The 22250-nt window shown below is 42.9% G+C and overlaps 1 protein-coding gene across 1 annotated transcript in view; it reads left to right on the top strand.

Moving 5' to 3' along the window:
- Nucleotides 1–22250, top strand: part of LOC124555921 (serine protease filzig) — a 161611-nt gene that overhangs the window by 82748 nt on the left and 56613 nt on the right. Inside the window, exon 2 of the mRNA XM_047129976.1 lies at nt 11599–11671. Coding sequence (XP_046985932.1) covers nt 11599–11671 — 73 coding nt within the window. The remainder of the gene's footprint in view (nt 1–11598; nt 11672–22250) is intronic.

Here is a 22250-nt window from a genome sequence, read left to right as displayed (position 1 = left end):
TCCGCTGTGCCGTGCGTGTGATCATTGCTTGTACAGCCCTCTCGCAGTGTCCGGAGCAAGTATGGTGGGTCTGACACACCGGTGTCAATGTGTTCTTTTTTCCATTTCCAGGAGTGCATTTTACTGTCCACACTCAAGAGTGCAGTCATTACCACGTCCCTCGTACTGTGTGTTACCTACAAGAGTCACTGATAATTTCCACTGATTCATGCCGCACGCATACTTTCCAATGGTTCAAACCTTTCATTCAATCACAAACTGTGTGCTGAAACCACATTTTGGTGCCAACATGCAGATAAAGAAACTGTTATTGTCGTGGAAAGGCATTGGTATGCGTGCCTTATGATATTACTATTACTAAGAGGTTCAGATGGCAACCAGTTATGACTTGTAAACGGTATCTTTAAGCAGATGGGTGAGTCGTTTATGCTAAATGTACGTCATATCAATAACACGAGTTCCTAAGTAGCTCCACGTCTAATTCTCACATCTACCTACACAGGGTATAGCGGGTATAAATGCAGATATTTCTATTGAGGACTGAGGTTGGTGTACTGATCAACATTACACCAGTATTTATTTCATTTGCAGACTAATAATTATAGTTATTAGGAGTAGTATGTTTTTAGGTTGGTTAGTACATGTGGCAAGAGAAAGCCATTAATGCTTATTTTCCCCTGGGAGGCGAGTCAGGTGTTGAACTTTGGACACTTGGACACAAAACGAAATGGCTCTAAGCACTATCGGACTTAATAGCTGAGATCATCAGTCCCCTAAACTTAGAACTACTTAAACCTAACTAATCTAAGGACATCACACACGTCCATGCCCGAGGCAGGATTCTAACCTGCGACCGTGGCAGCCGCGTGGTTCCGGACTGAAGCGCCTAGAACCGCTCGGCCACCACTGCTGGCTGGACACAAAACGGTTAGTCTACATCGATAGGTGTATTCCACTTAGGTGTAGTTACGGCCATACAGAAAACATCGGATTGTAAAGTTTGTGACGTGTTTGTGGGAAGACTGTTCGACGCAGAGAAAAAACAACCAACATAGTGATGTGTGTACGTATTAAGGCACTACACATAAAAATACCTCCACTTATACCCGTTAAAACGTATATGCTCCGCAAGCAACTGTATAGTGCATGGCGCGGGTTACATCGTGCTAATAGTACTGATTTTCTATCATATTTCAGTCACGTATTTTGTGAGGGAAAAATGAGTGTCTACACGCCTCTGTACGTGCCCCATTCTCTCTTCTTGATTTGCGATGATCTCTACGCTAGATGTAAGTGGTGACAGCATGACGGTCGCATAGTCTTCTTCACATATAAATAGCTTCTATAAATTTACGCAACACTCTTTGAAGACAATGACGTCGTCTTTCTTCCAAGGATTCCCATTAAAGTTCCCAAACATTTCTTCTGCACTCTCGTGTGGGGTATAATGGCCTGTTGTCATCCTAACAGCGCAGCTGTGAACTCATTCAGTGAGTGCTGTCGTGCCAAGTTACTAAGGACTCGAACTTGGGAACGATACTCTGCTATTGGTCACACTAGCGTCTTTTACGCTATTTCCTTGTAAGATGGATGACAATGTCCTAGAACCCTTACAACAAATCGAAGTGTTCCATTCGTTTTCCCTAACAGGAATTATACGTGATCGTCCATTTGATGTCACTTCTTAGTGTTTGCCCTGAATACCTTTACTATGCGGCTGGCTCAAGATGTTCACCAGTAATCTTGCAATAAAGTACCGCACACTTCTTTCTCTTTGTTACAGGCATTATCTAACATTTATTCACGTTTAAAGGGAGCTATCATTCATTGCACCAAGTGGAAACTTTGTCCATGTTTTTCTGTATTTTCTGATGATCGTCCGACAACGATACTTTCCTGTACCTAACGGTATCGTCATAGAACAACCTCATAGTGCTATAGAGTCCATATGGTAAAACATCTATGTATATTGAGAACATTAGAGGTCTTATCGCATGCTGTATGAGCATGTCACTTACATTAAGAACCATGAGTAAGTGACCTATGCAACAGCATTGAAACGTAAACTTCAACTTCGCTCAGCTAAGCGGTTTCTGTTTCAACAAGTTCACTCTGGGGTGTACCACCGGTTCCTCCCATCCGACTGCGTGTACCGCCAGTGAATCACACTCATCTCTACCAGTTATGCTGCCAGCAACACAAAAACGTCTGATATATTGCCTATGTACCAGGCGCAGCGAACAGCTCTGTATACAATTTTGTGCGACCCTTCAACGAGAGATCTTACTGAACAAATGTGATTAATTTAGCGTAAAATTATTTTGTGCTGTCTCTCGTGTTAAAAATAAAAGTCCGATATATTAAAATAATAGCTAGGGTGTCTGAATGCGACCGCTGCCCCACAGCGAGAAAAAGGAAAAGCAGCGCCGCCAGGTGAAAAAAAAAAGAAAAACACGAATACGCCTGCCGCCCCACAACAAGAAACACAATGCGCAGCGCCGGCGTAAACGTGTTAAGCGATACATCAGTCTTGATTTACGTCACAAGAGTTTCCACTGCTGCTAGTCTGCTGCTGGGTATATTATATAAGTTCTCACTTCACATTAAATTAGATCTAAGCTAAACCTGTATCTGTACCACAGCTGAGTAATCCTTTGCAATTTGTCAGTGTTTTTCGAAAGTAAATAGGAGAGTTTGATATACTAACAAAAACTAACTATGACAAGTAAACCACTTGCAAGTATCGTTCAGTTGCATTGGAGTACTTCATCTCAAATGACGTGACTATGGGTGGCAAGTAAGACCTATTAAACAACTGTAAATGCATGTGAACGAATTTTAAAATTTGCCAAAAATATATCGACCAATTTATGCACCATAATGTTGAGGGTCTCTTTCAGTTCCTGTTTACTGCCTAATACATGATAACGGAAAGACGGTTCTGCCATGAGCAAACACAAATTCTTCTTGTTTAGCTCCCAGACACGTTTCGGTGAGGTTTCACCATCGTCAGTGGATTCAGTTATTTTCTGTCAAATAACATGTAAATAAATTTTGCATGATAATATATACAAGTTTCAGATTACGGTCACTACATTTATAACATTATTAACAGGAAGAATATTTACCTTAATGTCACATACTGATGCTTATTGGCTCTCTGACATTTGCGCTATAGGTGCACCTTTTCCTCCAGTTTGTAATCTGCAATTAACCGGAATTTTTCGGTATTATGTTACGTATCTTTAGAAAAATCTTTGTCTTAAAAATTAACTACCGCTTTCTCCCATTTTTCAGAGTTTCATTTTAAGCCTAACAATTTGGCAATCATACCTAACATAATGTTGAGAGGTCCTGATTAATTGGAGATGATAAAGTGGAGCAAAATATCAGTTGCACTGAAAATGACAGACAATCACACAAACATCAGTATGTGACACCGAAGTACATATTTTTGGTGCACATTTTCCTCCAGTTTGTAATCTGCAATTAACCAGAATTTTTCGATATTATGTTACGTATCTTTACAAAAATCTTTGTCTTAAAAATTAACTACCGCTTTCTCCCATTTTTCATAGTTTCATTTTAAGCCTAGCAATTTGGCAAACATACCTAACATAATGTTGAAAGGTCCTGATTAATTGCAGATGATAAAGTGGAGCAAAATATCAGTTGCACGGAAAATGACGGACAATCACACAAACATCAGTATGTGATACCAAAGTACATATTTTTGGTGCACCTTTTCCTCCAGTTTGTAATCTGCAATTAACCAGAATATTTCGATATTATGTTACGTATCTTTACAAAAATCTTTGTCTTAAAAATTAACTACCGCTTTCTCCCATTTTTCATAGTTTCATTTTAAGCCTAACAATTTGGCAAACATACCTAACATAATGTTGAAAGGTCCTGATTAATTGCAGATGATAAAGTGGAGCAAAATATCAGTTGCACTGAAAATGACAGACAATCACACAAACATCAGTATGTGATACCAAAGTACATATTTTTTCCGTTAGCAATTTTATACGTGTATACAATAAAATCTCAAGGTTGTATACATTGTCATACATGTTTTTTAACATGTTTTTTAACATAGTCCAAACACGCCTTGAAGGCCCAGGAATACCAGCGGCCGCCGTGTCAACCTTTAGGCGTCACTGGATGCAGGCACGGAGGGACACGTCGCCAGCACACAGCTCCCCTGGCCGTTGCCAGTCGCCATGGCTGCTGCCACTACGTCTCAACCAAGTAGCTTCTCAATCGGCCTCACAAGGGCTGAGTGCGCCCCGCTTGCCAACAGCGCTCGGCAGACCCGGAAGGTGGCCCATCGACGTGCGAGCCAGGCCCGACATCGTTTAAATCTGTTGATTTGATGGGAAACGGTGTCACCACTGCGGCAAGGCCGTTGGCATCTTTACATGTTATTTGACAGAAAATAAATAAACTCACTGACGAAGACGAACTTGACGGAAGCATGTTTGCTTTTTAAACAAAAAATGTTCAAATGTGTGTGAAATCTTATGGGACTCAAGTGCTAAGGTCATCAGTCCCTAAGCTTACACACTACTTAACCTAAATTATCCTAAGGACAAACACACACACCCATGCCCGAGGGAGGACTCGAACCTCCGTCGGGACCAGCCGCACAGTCCATGACTGCAGCGTCTCAGACCTCGCGGCTAATCCCGCGCGGCGCTTTTTAAACAAGAAGAATTTGTGTTGCTCAAGGTAGAACAATATTTCCATAATTATATAGATCGACCAATCCATGCCGGCCGCTGTGGCCTAGCGGTTCTAGGCGCTCCAGTCCGGAACCGCGCTGCTGCTACGGTTGCAAGTTCGAATCCTGCCTCGGGCATTAATGTGTGTGATCTCCTTAGGTTAGTTAGGTTTAAGTAGTTCTAAGTCTAGGGGACTGATGACCTCAGATGTTAAGTCCCATAGTGCTTAGAGCCATTTGTATCATTCGATCAATCCATACTTCCTAGACAGATTCATCTGGTCATCAATTTATTCAGAAATTTCATTGCATTAGAATCCCTCCTGCCATTCACAGTTATTTCGAAGTCCTGTCTCATTGGTTCTGAAGGAAACCTCAGCACTTAATTCTGAAAATAAGGAACTGTACTTGAAGTTATACTTTAGTTTGAGTGTGTGAGTTGTTTCAGAAATCGGTACAATGCAGCAGTTAAAAGTATGACTGAGTTCAAAGAAGATCTGCACGTTGCCTGAATTATATGCTTGGTTAACATAACAGAGTTCAATGAACGTACAGTAAATGTAAAGGGAGATGAAGAAAATTCTCAGAGCTCAAAGTTATACATGTTTCCTCCATGATTAGATATTGCTTCGGCATCAAAGATGTTCCCTCGTTCACAGCGTCATTGTTCTCGCTCAAATTTCGCAGTGCTAGGAAAAGATAATCAAGGAGGCCATGGAAACAGGAATTTGCGTTGACAGTGCTGGTAGAGATATGGGATTACGCACTAAGAAATGACCGAAGCGAGTGCGTGACAAAGGGAGATTGCAAGAAATATGTTCTCCATAGTTTACATCTGACGCTTGATCGTTGGAGCTATGCTCTCTAGAGCAGAAGGGACAGCTTTCACATCTGCCGAGTCTCGTCATCTCTGCTACAATCAACAGCTTCCCTTGCGAAAAAATGCTAAATAATGTTGATAATTTGACATTTTATCCGGATGTATGTAACAGATTCACCGGAGACCATTTGTACAAGAAATATGGCCGTGAAACTGTGTGGCTTTGTCAGAAAGCTTGAGCGAATTCGGATATTACTTTTGAATGTGTGCTGCAACTGAAACTATATCTGCTCGGATGTTGTCTAAATCTCAGACCTTTGTTTAAACACTTATTAAAGATAAGAATACAAACGTAAGAAGTATTATACATATTTTTCATTGTAACGGTATTAATCCTTACTATATGAACGATAACGATGAGGAAAGTAAACGCACAAGGTAGGATAGGCCAAGAACTGTGGCATTCTCCTTGATCAATTACAGGAATCCACGGTAAACCTGTAACTCGACGGCCACGCTAGAATTTGAACACCACTCCTTTTGAATACGAGTCCAGTGTTTCAAACACAGTCACTTCCTCAGTAGGTCATCTTTCAGAACACACCTAGGATTACACATATAAAGTAGCGGTAACATACACTGATCAGCCAAAACATTATGACGACTGCCCACCACGGGCCGGCCGGAGTGGCCGGGCGGTTCCAGGCGCTACAGTCTGAAACCGCGCGACCGCTACAGTCGCAGGTTCGAATCCTGCCTCGGGCATGGATGTGTGTGATGTCCTTAGGTTAGTTAGGTTTAAGTAGTTCTAAGTTCTAGGGGACTGATGACCACAGCAGTTAAGTCCCATAGTGCTCAGAGCCATTTGAACCATTTTGTCCACCGCGACGTTAGATGCCGCCTGGTGGCGTTGCATGCATGTGACGCGGTAATAAAAGTATGTAGGGGGAACAGACACGGGCAGGAGATCACCCTAGCGAAGATATGGGTTGCAAATGAATTCATTCAGATAAGCAACCTTGACAAAAGGTAGATTATTATTACGCAGAGCCTGTGAACGATTATCTCGAAAACGACGAAGCTGATCAAATATTCAACAGCTACTGTCGTGAGCATTTACGATAAGAGGTAAAAGGAAGTGAAACTACCAGAAGGCGCAAAATGGTTGGATGTCCACGACTATTCACAAGCGTGGGGTTTGGATGCTTGTCTGCTCTGTAAAGGAGGATAGATGGTGATCTGTGGGATCTCTGCCGAAAGAACACAATGCTGGTGCACGCACAAATGTTTCGGAGCAGACCGTTCATCGTACTTTGTTGGACATCGAGCCCCTGCAGACCACCTCCACGTGTTCATACGTTGACCCAACGACACCGTCAATTACGATTGTAGTGGGCATGGGACCATCGGCATTCGTACGTCAATCAATGGAAACGTGATGACTCTTCGGATGAATCACATTTTTACTACACTAGGTCTATTGTCGTCTCCACAAACGCCGTCATCGGCGTGAATGGCGGTTCGAAACATTCAGTGCGCCACGGGGGCAGTGGTGGGAGAAGTTTTATGCCATGGATGATGTTCTCCTGCGCTTGCATGGGACCTGTGGTAGTAATAGAAGACAGGCAGACAGCTGCGAACCACCTGCATCCCTTCATCCTTGATGTCTTCCCCGACGGCGATGTCATGTTCCAGCAGTATAACTGTCCGCGTCTCGGAGCCGGAACCGTGCCACGGTGGTCTGGGGAGCATTATAGTGAACTCAGGTTGATGTCTCGCTGACCAAATCCGCCTTATGTAAATTCTATGGACCCCATCTTGGTCGCTATCAGGTCACATCACCGCTTACCTAAATCAGCGGCCCATTATTTACGCGAATTACATGACCTGTGCGTAAACATCAAATACCACATACCTACACAAACCTACCAACAAACTGTCGGATCCCTGACACGCAGAATCAGTGATGCATTTCGTTCGAAAGACGGACAAACAAGCTATAAAGCAGGTGGTCATTATGTTTTGGCTCATTAGTGTATGTCACTCCTACTGCGCTTTCCATTCCTAGGCACGCGGCAGCAATTCCCCTCTCCTTCTCCTGTCCCTTTAAAGTTTCGTAGCACGCTGTTCCATCGTGTCATGATCAATGTCTCAAAAATTTAGCAAAAAATGGTAAATTAACAGTAAAATCTTCATATTATTATGAAAACGAAAGGAGTCATACAATTTTCTGTATGCTCCCACCGAAGCAGAACAGAGAGAGCCTTTGCAGAAAAAGCATAAATACGCTAGTTTTCCACCTTTCACGGATTGGATTCTTCCTTTTGGACTTACACTGAAATCTAATTCAAATCGAAGAGACTGAATTCGTAATCCGCCTTTTCAACATAAATTCAGCTGTTTGGTTCACTGGCGAAAAACGGGTGATGTGAGACTCGACAGTGTAAGTGACAACGGCTGCAAGTGCACATGAAATAGAAATCCATTGAAATAACTGACTAAAAGTAGGTAACAACAAAGAGCATCGTTTTTTGTTGAAAGACGAAAATAGGTTAGAATCCTGCCTCGGGCATGGATGTGTGTGATGTCCTTACATTAGTTAGGTTTAATTAGTTCTACGTCCTAGCGGACTGATGACCTCAGATGTTAAGTCCCATAGTGCTTAGAGCCATTTGAACCATTTTTGATGAAAATAGAAGAATTAAAGCCAGTATGCTGTGCTTTACCAAATGTCAAAATCCGAAAGAGAGACCTAACAGTGCTCAAACCAATACAATTAGCTTTTTTGGGTCCTGCTAGATAAAGTGATGAAGACACGTAAGGTAATGCTTGATTTTTCAGTATGTACATTTATACTATGCAAATACTGTGCGCCATTTAAATGGCTTCCCACTGATGGAGACGGACTGAATAAGGAAGCTGTATGTTCTTAGACTTTTCATTGAAATTAGGCATCTATTTATGTTTCTTTACTCGGCTTGACAACAATGTTTTTACCATCCGTGAAAAAGGATTCTGCCTCCTGAGTCTGATTCCATAAAATTTCGGCTATACGAGAAATCACACAGATTTGAAGGTTGTAGATTCATCAGTATATGTCGGGATTACAATCACGAACGACTTAAACAGGAATCATCTCACAGTAAACTTTGTGGGAAATGTGACCCAAATACTGTGTTTTATTGGTACAAAGCTTAGACGCTGGAACAAATCTACTGAAGAGATTGCCAACAATACACTTGCTCGTCCTCTTCTGCAGTATTGCGGTGCGGTATGGGATTGTTAGTAGATTGCCGGAGGTCATCGAAAAAGTTCAAGAAGGACAGCTCATTTTGTATTATCACGAAACAGTGGAGAGATTATGATGGCTATGACAAGCGAATTGGGGCTGCAATAATTAAAACAAAGGCCCTTTTCGCTGCAGCGAGATCTTTTCGCAAAATTTCATTCACCAATCTTCTCCTCCGAGAGCGGTTTTGCACACCCTCTGCCAAGCGCTTAAATCCGAATTGCAGAGTAATCATGTAGATATAGATGAAGATGAAACACAGTTCTGTGTCCGTGACACAGAGCAAGAGCAGCACGGGGGTCGTGATAGAACACTGCGAAACGACGTCTGTTGTAATCTTTCCCCATTCAGATTATGTGGTGTCCTTCTGTGAGTCATATGAGTTGATGGTCTTCATATCAGGAACGGCTATTTTTTAAACGAAGGAAATAATCTGATTTGGACAGCAGATGGTTATGATGTTCATCCATTTTGTTTGAAACTGTATTTTTGATACACTACTGGCCATTAAAATTGCTACACCACGAAGATGACGTGCTACAGACGCGAAATTTAACCGACAGGAAGAAGATGTTGTGATATGCAAATGATTAGCTTTTCAGAGCATTCCCACAAGGTTGGCGCCGGAGGCGACACCTACAACGTGCTGACACGAGGGAAGTTTCTAGCCGATTTCTCATACATAAACAGCAGTTGACTGGCGTTGCCTGGTGAAACGTTGTTGTGATGCCTCGTGTAAGGAGGAGAAATGAGTACCATCACGTTTCCGACTTTGATAAAGGTCGGATTGTAGCCTATCGCGATTGCGGTTTATCGTATCGCGACATTGCTGCTCGCGTTGGTCGAGATCCAATGACTGTTAGCAGAATATGGAATCGGTGGGTTCAGGAGGGTAATACGGAACGCCGTGCTGGATCTCAACGGCTTCGTATCACTAGCAGTGGAGATGACAGGCATCTTATCCGCATGGCTGTAACGGATCGTACAGCCACGTCTCGATCCCTGAGTCAACAGATGGGGACGTTTGCAAGACAACAACCATTGCGTGAACAGTTCGACGACGTTTGCAGCAGCATGGACTATCAGCTCGGAGACCATGGCTGCGGTTACCCTTGACGCTGCATGTAGCGAAATGCAGGAAGATCTGCAGCGGATAGGCACTTGGTGCAGGGAGTGGCAACTGACCCTTAACATAGACAATTGTTAATGTATTGCGAATACATAGAAAGAAGGATCCTTTATTGTATGATTATATGATAGCGGAACAAACACTGGTAGCAGTTACTTCTGTAAAATATCTGGGAGTATGCGTGCGGAACGATTTGAAGTGGAATGATCATATAAAATTAATTGTTGGTAAGGCGGGTACCAGGTTGAGATTCATTGGGAGAGTGCTTAGAAAATGTAGTCCATCAACAAAGGAGGTGGCTTACAAAACACTCGTTCGACCTATACTTGAGTATTGCTCATCAGTGTGGGCTCCGTACCAGATCGGTCTGACGGAGGAGATAGAGAAGATCCAAAGAAGAGCTGCGCGTTTCGTCACAGGGTTATTTGGTAACCGTGATAGCGTTACGGAGATGTTTAATAAACTCAAGTGGCAGACTCTGCAAGAGAGGCACTCTGCATCGCGGTGTAGCTTGCTCGCCAGGTTTCGAGAGGGTGCGTTTCTGGATGAGGTATCGAATATATTGCTTCCCCCTACTTATACCTCCCGAGGAGATCACGAATGTAAAATTAGAGAGATTAGAGCGCGCACGGAGGCTTTCAGACAGTCGTTCTTCCCGCGAACCATACGCGACTGGAACAGGAAAGGGAGGTAATGACAGTGGCACGTAAAGTGCCCTCCGCCACACACCGTTGGGTGGCTTGCGGAGTATAAATGTAGATGTAGATGTAGATGCATCACAGACAGGAGCGCCTGCGATGGTGTACTCAGCGACGAACCTGGGTTCGCGAATGGCAAAACGCTATTTTTTCGGATGACTCCAGGTTCTTTTTACAGCATCATGATGGTCGCATCCGTGTTTGGCGACATCGCGGTAAACGCACATTGGAAGCGTGTATTCGTCATCGCCATACTGGCGTATCACCCGGCGTGATTGTATGGGGTGCCATTGATTACACGTCTAGGTCATCTCGTGTTCGCATTGACGACACTTTGAACAGTGGACGTTCATTTCAGATGTTTTACGACCCGTGGCTCTATCCTTCATTCGATCCCTTCGAAACCCTACATTTCAGCAGGATAATGCATGACCGCATGTTGCAGTTCCTGTACGGGCCTTTCTTGATACAGAAAATGTTCGACTGCTGCCCTGGCAAGCACATTCTCCAGATCTCTCACCCATTGAGAACCTCTGGTCAATGGTGGCCGAGCAACTGGCTCGTCACAATATGCCAGTCACTACTCTTGATGAACTGTGGTATCGTGTTGAAGCTGCATGGGCAGCTGTACCTGTACACGCCATCCAAGCTCTGTTTGACACAATGCCCAGGCGCGTCAAGGCCGTCATTACGGCCAGAGGTGGTTGTTCTGGGTACTGATTTCTCAGGATATATGCACCCAAATTGTGTGAAAATGTAATGAAATGTCAGTTCTAGTATAATATATTTGTCCAATGAATGCCCGTTAATCATATGCATTTATTCTTGGTGTAGCAATTTTAATGGCCAGTAGTGTAGATGTGCTACAAAGTGGTACCAAAAGTTTGGACTATGTCCGGGTTTCAGTGTGGTAACAGCATGTGTGGTGTGTTTCAGATGATGGCACGGCTGCTGTGGTTGGCGCTGCTGCTCCACGGCGGTCTGGCCTCGCAGAACGCAGCAAAGCAAGGTACAGCCTCTTCTGCCAACGATCCATTTGCAGCTCTTCACGAGACGCAGAGAGCGAATAATATTGGAGCTAGTCTGCTGCAAGGAATGCCTTGTATGATATACGAAGTACTCACGAGGAATAAATTTGTAATTCTTTCCCTTCGGACGAAATGTAGAACTTCTGCGAGGGAAATATGCTTGAAGATTCATGTGTTCTTGACTGCAATCGGTTTTCCGACCATACTGGTCGCTTAGTGATGTAGATTAATCGGCAAGGCTCATTTTTCTTTCTTAATTTTTGGAGGTGAATCCTATTGTTTAGTTATTGAGAGTTCTGCAAATATTTATTTATTTTATGCTCAGCACTTCACTCATGGCAGTAATCGGATATGTGGACAGATGAATACTTCCATATTGTGCTGCAGAGACGCCGTGTATCTCGTACACAGCGACAGATTGTATCCGAAACAATAAATAAATAAACAAATTAGGATTATAATTCACATAAGACTCCATACATATTGTTTCCAATATGTGTAGCGAGTAAGCTTTTTCACTACACGTTATGCTTGATGGAGCCTCCTAAAACTATATCTCTAGTCATTACTTCGATAACTGTCTTGTGGAACTGGGCCTACAATCACTGATCTGACGTATAAAGTTAGTTGCACAATGACGAATAAAAGTCATGGGATAACGATATGCACGTATACAGACGGCGGTAGTATCGCGTACACGAGGTATAAAAGGGCAGTGCATTGGAAGAGCTATCATTTGTGCTCAGGTGATTCATGTGAAAAGGTTTCCGACGTATGGTCACACAACTAGAATTGACAGACTATGAACGCATCTAGCTGCAACTAGATGAACAGCTGCTTATCATTTATAATTTCCTTTTTCTTTTTACCAGTTAGACTCTTCACTTTTGGTCTCTCTCTCTCTAGCACTCATACAGTATCTCTCTCTCTCTCTCTCTCTCTCTCTCTCTCTCTCTCACACACACACACACACACTCACACACACACACACACTCACAGCTTTGCAGTGATAAGCTAGTTTAAAAAATCATTGTCCTTAGATCACAGATTTGTAATGTAACCCACTCTATAATCCATGTCAAATCTCTGAATATTATTGAAGAATGAGTACTGATAACGAAATTATTAATGCATGTATTAAACAACTGGCATGTGTTTCTTGATGATAAATGTATTCTAAAATGTTAATCTGTTTTCACTGAAAAAACTAAAAAAAATGCTTAATTGTCAGATGTAGAGGCATTTGATACAGACTACAGTTTTCTATTCTGCTCCTTTCTGCATCTGCTTTCGTATGACTGTGCTGTTGTGAAGGTAAAATGAGAACACTAACATAAAAAAGACTTAATAACAAAGAATTGATGCCCAAGACGCTGGAATTGTTTGATTCCGATACTAGTCGGAAGATAAAAATCATCGTGTAAATGCTTTATTGTGGTGACGAGGTTTAAGAGTAACTTATGAACTGGGAGAAGGTGCCTTAAACATTCTAGGCGCACCAGTTACTTCTGCTGCTACAGAGAGTTCGTTTAGCACTTTTGGATGGATTCATAAAAAAAAAAATAAACAGACTCACAATAGAGAGGTGCAAAACTAACCAACTCGCCTATAACTGGAAGTTGGTGAATCGAGCAGGAACACGACCTAAGACAGTTGGTCCCAGGGGAAAATCTGTACTGAATAGTCCAGGCAAAGACAAACTGGAAAGGAAGCCAATAGTCACTGAGGAATCAGATGCAGGACAATCTGAAGCAGAGTCGGAACTTCATGATTCTTCTTCAACTTAAGAAAATCAAGAAACTGATTGGTAACAACTTTTAAATTTTTGTATAGTAGTATAGTATAAGTAAAAATAGTATAGGCTAGCCACTTAATATAACCCACATTTATTTTAAAAAAATGACTGTTAAACTTGAATGTAGTTTCCATTTTTATTACATTCTGCCCTAGGAATTGACGTTATTAAAGACGTAAACAGTAGTTACATTTACAGTCCAATTTATTTTCCTTAATAACCCTCTCGTAATTCTCAAGCAGGTTTTAAACTTGGTTGCCCAACCACTAAAGAAGCAGTGTTGCAAAACACCTTTCCAATACAAAATATCAGCCTGATTTTTTTTTATAAGCGCTACGTATCAATTAATCTTTAAAAAAAGCATAAATTCCGGAGCATTTTCGAATTTTGGGCATTGTCGTAGGCATTGATCCTGAGCATTTACCCCAACTAATAAATGCCCAGGCATTTTATACCGTTACCCGCCGCATATGGGCACCCTTACCAGAAGATGATAAGGCAGCCGATCGGCACTAATGGCTCATCATGAGTCGGAACGTAAAGCTGGTAGCTAGACTATGGTTAATACCACAGGGTGAACAATGATCTTCGTATTATTTTAAAGCAATTATAAGTGAAGTAGAAAAGAGATTCTAGTTTCAGATAACGACAGAAGCGTATAGTCGAAAGTTATGACCAGTTCCGTATCAGGAGATCTGAACATCGGGATGCTGTGGAGACATGAAAGGTTGGAGATATCCGCACCTGAGTAAGTGATAAGAAAGGTGACTGCTTTCATTTAAGGTGTATAGCCTGCAAAAATTTTCATTAGCTCTTTTAGAGGAGCTATGGGAGCGAAAACAGCAAGCCTAGCAAAGCACATAGAGAGGAGCATAGCTGAGGGAGACGCATATCTCACTCATTGCAGACACTAGAGCCAATGTTTCTACTACATACAGAGCGTCTTCCTTCTTTTCCGAAAAGGAGACCAAGATAGTTGCTGCAATGGAACTACTTCATCACTCACCCCTCCACAAACAAACAGTCTGCGTACAAAACAGAGAAATGAAACAGAAGCTGCTACAGTGCTGTTGCGCACATATTGGTTGAACGTTAGGATTGGTTGTGGGTGGATCTAGCACAGCAGTGGCCGAAAGACTTCTTATATCTATTGATTCTGAATTAGGGAAACCAGCAGTAGAAAACTTATTTACGATCAAAAGTATCCGGACACCTATTAGTGGACATTAGTATGGGTTGTGTCCACATTTCGCCTTTATGACTGCTCGAAGTCTGCTGAGGATACTTTTAATGTAGTGTCTGAATATCTGTAGAGCCCATTACTCCACAAGAGCCGTAACCAGGGAAAGTTCTGATGTTGGGCGCTTTGGTCTGGAGCGAAGTCGACGTTCTGACTCATCCCAAAGGCGTTCCATTCGGTTCAGCCCATCTCAGGAATGTTATTATCCATAAATCATTGACTTACAGATGCTGTTACATGACACTGTGACGTATCATGTTAATATGAACGATCATCTCCGAATTATTCCACTACGGTACGCAGTACATAACGCCGTAAAATGTTCTCATACTTTTGCGCATTAAGCGTTTTCTTAAGCACAAAAGGGGAACGCACACTAAGCACGAGGAACACCCCCCCCCCCCCATGCCCTAAAACCAAGTTATCCATACTTCACTGATGGTACTACTCATGATGGCTGGTAATATCCTCCAGGCATTCGACAAACCCAGACGCTTCCATCGTGTGGTCACAGACACTAATACGACCTATTCTTGAGTACTGCTCGAGCGTTTGGGATCCCTATCAGGTCGGATTGAGGGAGGACATAGAAGCAATTCAGAGGCAGGCTGCTAGATTTGTTACTGGTAGGTTTGATCATCACGCGAGTGTTACGGAAATGCTTCAGGAACTCGGGGGGAGTCTCTAGAGGAAAGGAGGCGTTCTTTTCGTGATTCACTACTGAGGAAGTTTAGAGAACCAGCATTTGAGGCTGACTGCAGTACAATTTTACTGCCGCCAACTTACATTTCGCGGAAAGACCACAAAGATAAGATAAGAGAGATTAGGGCTCGTACAGAGGCATATAGGCAGTCATTTTTCCCTCATTCTGTTTGGGAGTGGAACAAGGAGAGAAGATGCTACTTGTGGTACGAGGTACCCTCCGCCATGCACCGTATGGTGGATTGCGGAGTATGTATGTAGATGTAGATGTAGATGTAGATGTAGATGTAGACTGTCACACCAAACACTCGTTTCCAGTCAGTCACTGTCAAGTTGAGTTGCTTTTTACGCCACCTCAAGCGTCGCTTACAAAGGAAACTCCCCATCGCATCCCCACAGACTTTGTCGTAAAATGGCCCAGTGGATAGCCCGTCAAAAACCGAGCGTAGATCAAGCGTTGAAACAGGAAGAAGGTGTACTGAATTGTGAAAAAAGAAGCAAATTAGAAACAAAATCAGATGGTTCAAATGGCTCTGAGCACTATGGGACTTAACTGCTGAGATCATCAGTCCGCTAGAACTTAGAACTACTAAACCTAACTAACCTAAGGACATCACACACATCCATTCCCGAGGCAGGATTCGAACCTGCGACCGTAGCGATCGCGCGGTTCCAGACTGTAGCGCCTAGAGCCGGCAAAATTAGAAACAGTGAACGGTCCAAGCTCAAGATGTTGAATGTCGAGCGACTTCGGAGAACCACGCCATCGTGCTTATGTGGGCACGGTGTTGGGCTGCGAAACCGGAGATGCGTGCTCCAACCTTCCTCAAGCCCAACTTTTTTCCACAAAATTATGAAGTTTCCGTCCGCTCATTGGCTTGTCTATTCTCCCTCTGTAGTCTTGGTAATTGTCATACTATTGATTATAGAATATGAGTCATGTGGTAAGAATATTTTACCGTCGCAAGTAAATGTGATGAATAGTGAGAGCAGGTGAGATGCCGCATTGACCTCTCACAGAAGTGAAAACAACGACTAAACGAGTGTGAACTATGTTACAACAAAGGAATTCAAGATTGATAACTTCCAAAATGGAACGTATGACATAACGTGTAGTACTTGTGTAGAACAAATGGGAGGCACGTACGTCTGGAGGTCCCTTCATTACACTTAGCTGTTGCAAACGGGCGTGACAAATCAACACAGACACAAATTTGAATGTCATATATAAGAGACTATCACTCTCGATTGCGGTAATGCCTTCTTCAGAAGATATACCTGAGTCTATAATTTGTCTAAGAGGGCATGGTCTAGAAATAAAACTAAAAGAGCCTGAATAGGCGTAGTCACATTTTATTTCTAGACCATGCCCTTATAGATAAATGATAGATTCAGTTATATCTTCTGAAGAAGGCTCAATTATTTGGGCTGAAACCTAGGTAAAGGTTGGTTTCATTACCGCAATAGAGGCTGATAGTTTCTTAGATTATCACGATTGCTGACTGTGCTGCAATGTTGAAAGTACAAAAATTTGAATGTAAAGAACAGATACGTCAATGACCGGACGGATAATTCATAATTTTGTGAAGAAGAAAATGGGCACAAGGAAGATTTGAACACAGATCTCCCCCATTGCCGTGCAACACCTTGACCACGTAACCACGACGTCGTGGCTGCTGAAGTGTGCTCGATGTGGCAAATCTTGAGCTCGGACCGTTCATTGTTTCAATTCTCCCTCTGTTTTGACATTTCAGTATATCTTCTTCTGATTCCATACTCGATCTGTGATCGGTTGTTGATGGGCTATCCACCACCTTGCCATTAAATCTGAGAGGGTGGGATGTGGGATGGAGAGTTTGCGTTGTTAGTACTGGCTTCCGAAGTTTGTGAATTGTGAGGTGTTGATCGACCATTGAACCCTGTACTTCTTGACTCCCTACGCACAGTTATTTGCCAGATGGACTGCAGCACATTGGAGTTCGCGAGTGATTCCTTCCTCTGGTGTCATGTGATTTATTACAACAACCCTCCAGAAAGTTCGACGGTCCCTATCCGTCAGTAAATGAGCTCTGTAAGTTAAAGGTTTAGCTGTGGTTGTTCCTTCGCGTTTCCACTTCACAGTCACATTACCAACAGTCGCATTCGGCAGTTTTAGAGGGGTTGAAATATCCATAATGGATTTGTTTCTTTAATGAGAAGCTAACGTTCGAAGTCACTGAGTTTTCCTCAGCGACCCATTCTTTGTTACCGCTTCTCTACTGACAACACAATGCTCCCCACCTCCTTTTATTCTCGCGGGTCTGCCTCTGCTGACACCTAGTGGTCAATTTCGCGTCACATAGGGATGTCCGGATAATTTTGAGAGGATAAGAGTAGTCTGTTATAAGTAATGCAACAAAACACCCCACTTATGACTCTCTGTGTCTCCAGATGTTAGAAGGATCTGAATGTGGTGCTATGTACACTATGTGATCAAAAGAATCCGAACACCCCAAAAAAACATACGTTTTTCATATTATTTGCATTGTGCTGCCACCTACTGCCAGGTATTCCATATCAGCGACCTGAGTAGTCATTAGACACCGTGAGAGAGAGAGAGCAGAATGGGGCGCTCTGCGGAACTCACGGACTTCGAACGTGGTCACGTGATTGGGTGTCACTAGCGTCACACGTCTGTACGCGAGATTTCCACACTCCTAAACATCCCTAGATCCACTCCTTCCGATGTCATAGTGAAGTGGAAACATGAAGGGACACGTACAGCACAACAGCGTACAGACCGACCTCGTCTGTTGACTGACAGACACCAACGACAGTTGAAGAGGGTCCTCATGTGTAATAGGCAGACACCTATCCAGACCATCACACAATAATTCCAAACTGCATCAGGATCCACTGCAAGTACTATGACAGTTAGGCGGGAGGTGAGAGAACGGATTTCATGGTCGAGCGGTTGCTCATTAGCCACACATCACGCCGGTAAATGCTAAACGACGTCTCGCTTGGTGTAAGGAGCGTAAGCATTGGACGATTGCACAGTGGAAAAACGTTGTATGGAGTGACGAATCACGGTACACAATGTGGCGATCCAATGACAAGGTGTGGGTATGGCAAATGGCCGGTGAAAGTCATCTGCCAGCGTGTGTAGTGTCAACAGTAAAATTCGAAGGCGGTGGTGTTATGGTGTGGTCGTGTTTCTCGTGGAGGGGGCTTGCACCCCTTGTTGTTTGGCGTGTGGTACTATCACAGCAGAGGCGTACATTGATGTTTTAAGCACCTTGCTTCCCACTGTTGAAGAGCAATTCGGGGATGGCGACTGCATCTTTCAACACTATCGAGCACCTGTTCATAATGCACGGCCTGTGGCGGAGTGGTAACACAACAGTACATCCCTGTAATGGACTGGCCTGCACAGAGTCCTGACCTGAATCCTATAAAACACCTTTGGGATGTTTTGGAACACCGACTTCGTGTCAGCTCTCACCGACCGACATCGATACCTCTCGTCAGTGCCGCACTCCGTGAAGAATGGGCTGCCAATCCCCATGAAACCTTCCAGCACTTTCTCTGCCTCGTGATGACTGGGTGTTGTGTGATGTCCTTAGGTTAGTTAGGTTTAAGTAGTTCTAAGTTCTAGGGGACTGATGACCATAGCTGTTAAGTCCCATAGTGCTCAGAGCCATTTGAACCTTCCAGCACCTAACTGAACGTAGGCCTGCGAGTATGGAAGCTGTCATCAAGGCTAAGGGTGGGCCATCACCACACTGAATTCCAGCATTACCGATGGAGGGCGCCACGAACTTGTAAGTTATTTTCAGCTTGGTGTCCGGATATTTTTGATCACATAGTGTAGCATTTTTGTACCGAGAGGGAACTTGGCATCGAGAATTAATAATTTATTTACGACTTCTCATTTCCCCTGCGCATTTAGAGAAGTGAAGCTGGTATACTCGGGCACTTTGGCAGCAGTGGTGTGTGTTATAACCGAGCGCGATACCAGGAAAAAGACCTGGGTGGTGACAGCGAAGTACTATCAGCGTTTTCAATTACCTCTCCATGCGGAAGCTAATGTTGTAGAGCGGTTCAAATGCACTCTACTTTGATCTCCTAGCTCTTACGCGCCTTTATCGGCGACATCGCCATTTGCTTCCATTAAACGGATTACTATCCAGGGACGCCTCCATGTTGACGAAATTTGATTGCGCTTCCGCCGGAATTAATATGGAGGAAAGAGCTCCTCGGTGTTGTAACTTGATTGCACCTCTTTTATAGCTAATAAAGTTTCCTGAGAGATGCGAGTGGGACAACCAGATTTCTGCACTCTTTGATATGGCCGATTGAGCTTCCGAATTCGTCCCGCCTGATTCAGAGAAAGAGTAAATGCTTCATTTTTGCGGGTGAAACTATGAAGGAACGGCAGTATGTATGACTTAATTTCATTTTTTCTTTGCCGGAAAAGGTAAAATTTCCCCCGAGAAGAGAATGGACCTGGCTTCAGTCTTGTCAAAATTTTAAATTGTCGCTTGCAAATTTATATTTTACAATACAGCGACAGATAGAGAGACAGTGGTACGATGATCTGTTCTTCCTGTTTAAATTCTACCTTTCTCTGAGTGTGTTATAATAATGAAAAGCAATTTTTGGTTGCAAGAACCTACGTGCTTTTATTAATATGCACGAAAGCTAGATGAGAGGTTATTTTTCTAACGTTCACCTAAGATATAACAGAGGACGCGCATGTGTGTTATGATCAGAAAAAGCTGACTGCAAAATGAAAACTCCCACGGCAGAAATTGTTAAAAATATTCATATTTTCCAGGATATTAAACGGTTCAAATGGCTCTGAGCACTATGCGACTTAACTTCTGAGGTCATCAGTCGCCTAGAACTTAGAACTAATTAAACCTAACTAACCTAAGGACATCACACACATCCATGCCCGAGGCAGGATTCGAACCTGGGACCGTAGCGGGCGCTCGGCTCCAGACTGTAGCGCCTAGAACCGCACGGCCACTCCGGCCGGCTTTCCAGGATATTACGCTGCGATCGAACTTTCTCCAATAAAATCAGTCGGATGACGACATAACAGTTCGGAAAATTTATATAGAGGTGATTATTACTTCTTACTTACAACACTGTATCTTTCAGTACACATCCGAATTTATCTGATTTTCTTCTCTCGATTTTCACGTGAATTTTGTGATGAAGCAAGTTATAAGTTTCTTGAAAGTATTGGAATTTGAGGTCTTGAAATTTTGTCGCAGAAGCCTTCCGTGATGTAAAACGCCTCTCTTGCACTCTCCCAGTGTGTTTTTTCTCTGTATTTCCAATTGATGATGACAAACAAATATCTGTAGATCATGGACTCCTGTCAGCATTGATCAGTTTCAGATCCACATACAAGTGTAAATGATTCAACCCTGAAGATGATCATTGCTGCCCGAAATCGATTATCTACGGATATTTCATTTCAAACTTTGACCAGAATCAAAGAGAAAAATTAATACACTTGCTGGAGCGCTATAATCTTCATGGCAACAACGCCGTAACCGTCCCATTGGATGAACTGTAACGTAACCACAGCGAAGGACACGTGATTCAGTTTTTAACATTTACAGAATTTAAAATATTCTTTAATCCGCAAAAATATTTTCTTTATTTTCTGGTCATTTTCGATTGTATCGTCACCATCAAATATGTCTGTCTTACTAAACTGGGATACAGTATATAAAAACTTGTAGCCAAGATAATCACTGTCAGCAGATGTACAGTATAACAAAACTGCACGGTTAAGAAATGAAGATTTTCATTAACTTAGGGTCACCGTCATCATACTGTGCTTGCAGCTGTGGCGAAAGCAACATCTTGTAGGTGGTAACACAGTATGTTGACGGTGAACGTACACTACAGGTAATTAATGTTTGTTTACCGTACACTTCTATTATGCTGTACATCTTTTGAAAATGCCTGTCTTGGCTACAAATATTTATGATTTATGTGCTAGGGTAGTAAGACAGACGTATCTCATGATGAGACCATAGATCGAAACCGGTTATAAAATTAATAAAAAAATTGCGTTCAGAGACTGTTTTAAATTCTACAAACCTCCCACTGAAGTTTGTTGATATGTTTCTGTGGTGCTCTTACTCTTACATGTGACGAGTACAAGAGTTGTTCCCTGAACTTTCTCTGTCTTCCTTTAATCGAAATGTGTAAGGGTGCCAGATCCTCAAACACTCAGCAACTCGTAGACCAACGGTTTCTTAAGCAGCTTCTTCGGGGATGAATGACACTTCCTTGGGATTCTTTCCTGAGGTCTCTATCCCGCAGCTTCCTTCTCCAGTGCTACGTTTATGTCATCGTTCCACCTTAAATTACTCCGGTCAGATACTCAATATTTCAGAATGTATCCTTCATTTTACGGCAGATATTGAGCTGGTTTGGAATTTCCTAACAGATTAAAACTGTTTGCCAGACCGAAACTCGAACCAGGCACTTGCCTTTTGTGGGCACACACACACACACACACACACACACACACACACACACACACACCAACTGAGCTATTCAGGTACAATACACGACACACTTTCACAGCTTCTATTCTGCCAATAGTTAAGTTACGTTGTGCAAGACGCGACAGTTGGCTGCGACTGCGACGCTGCCCCCTCCTCTTTTCCCACCCTGGCAGACGGCGACACGGCCGCAACGCGACAGGAGTCGTCGCTGTTTCCCAAGCTCCGGTCGGCGGCGGCGGATTCAAATACATAAGAAAAATAAGAATTCCGATTTTCTTGCTGTAAAAAATACTGTATGTTAATGC

Source organism: Schistocerca americana, chromosome X, assembly GCF_021461395.2.
Source record: "Schistocerca americana isolate TAMUIC-IGC-003095 chromosome X, iqSchAmer2.1, whole genome shotgun sequence".
Classification (NCBI taxonomy): domain Eukaryota; kingdom Metazoa; phylum Arthropoda; class Insecta; order Orthoptera; family Acrididae; genus Schistocerca; species Schistocerca americana.
Note: the sequence above shows the minus strand (reverse complement) of the source record. Positions and strands in the feature narration are given on the sequence as shown.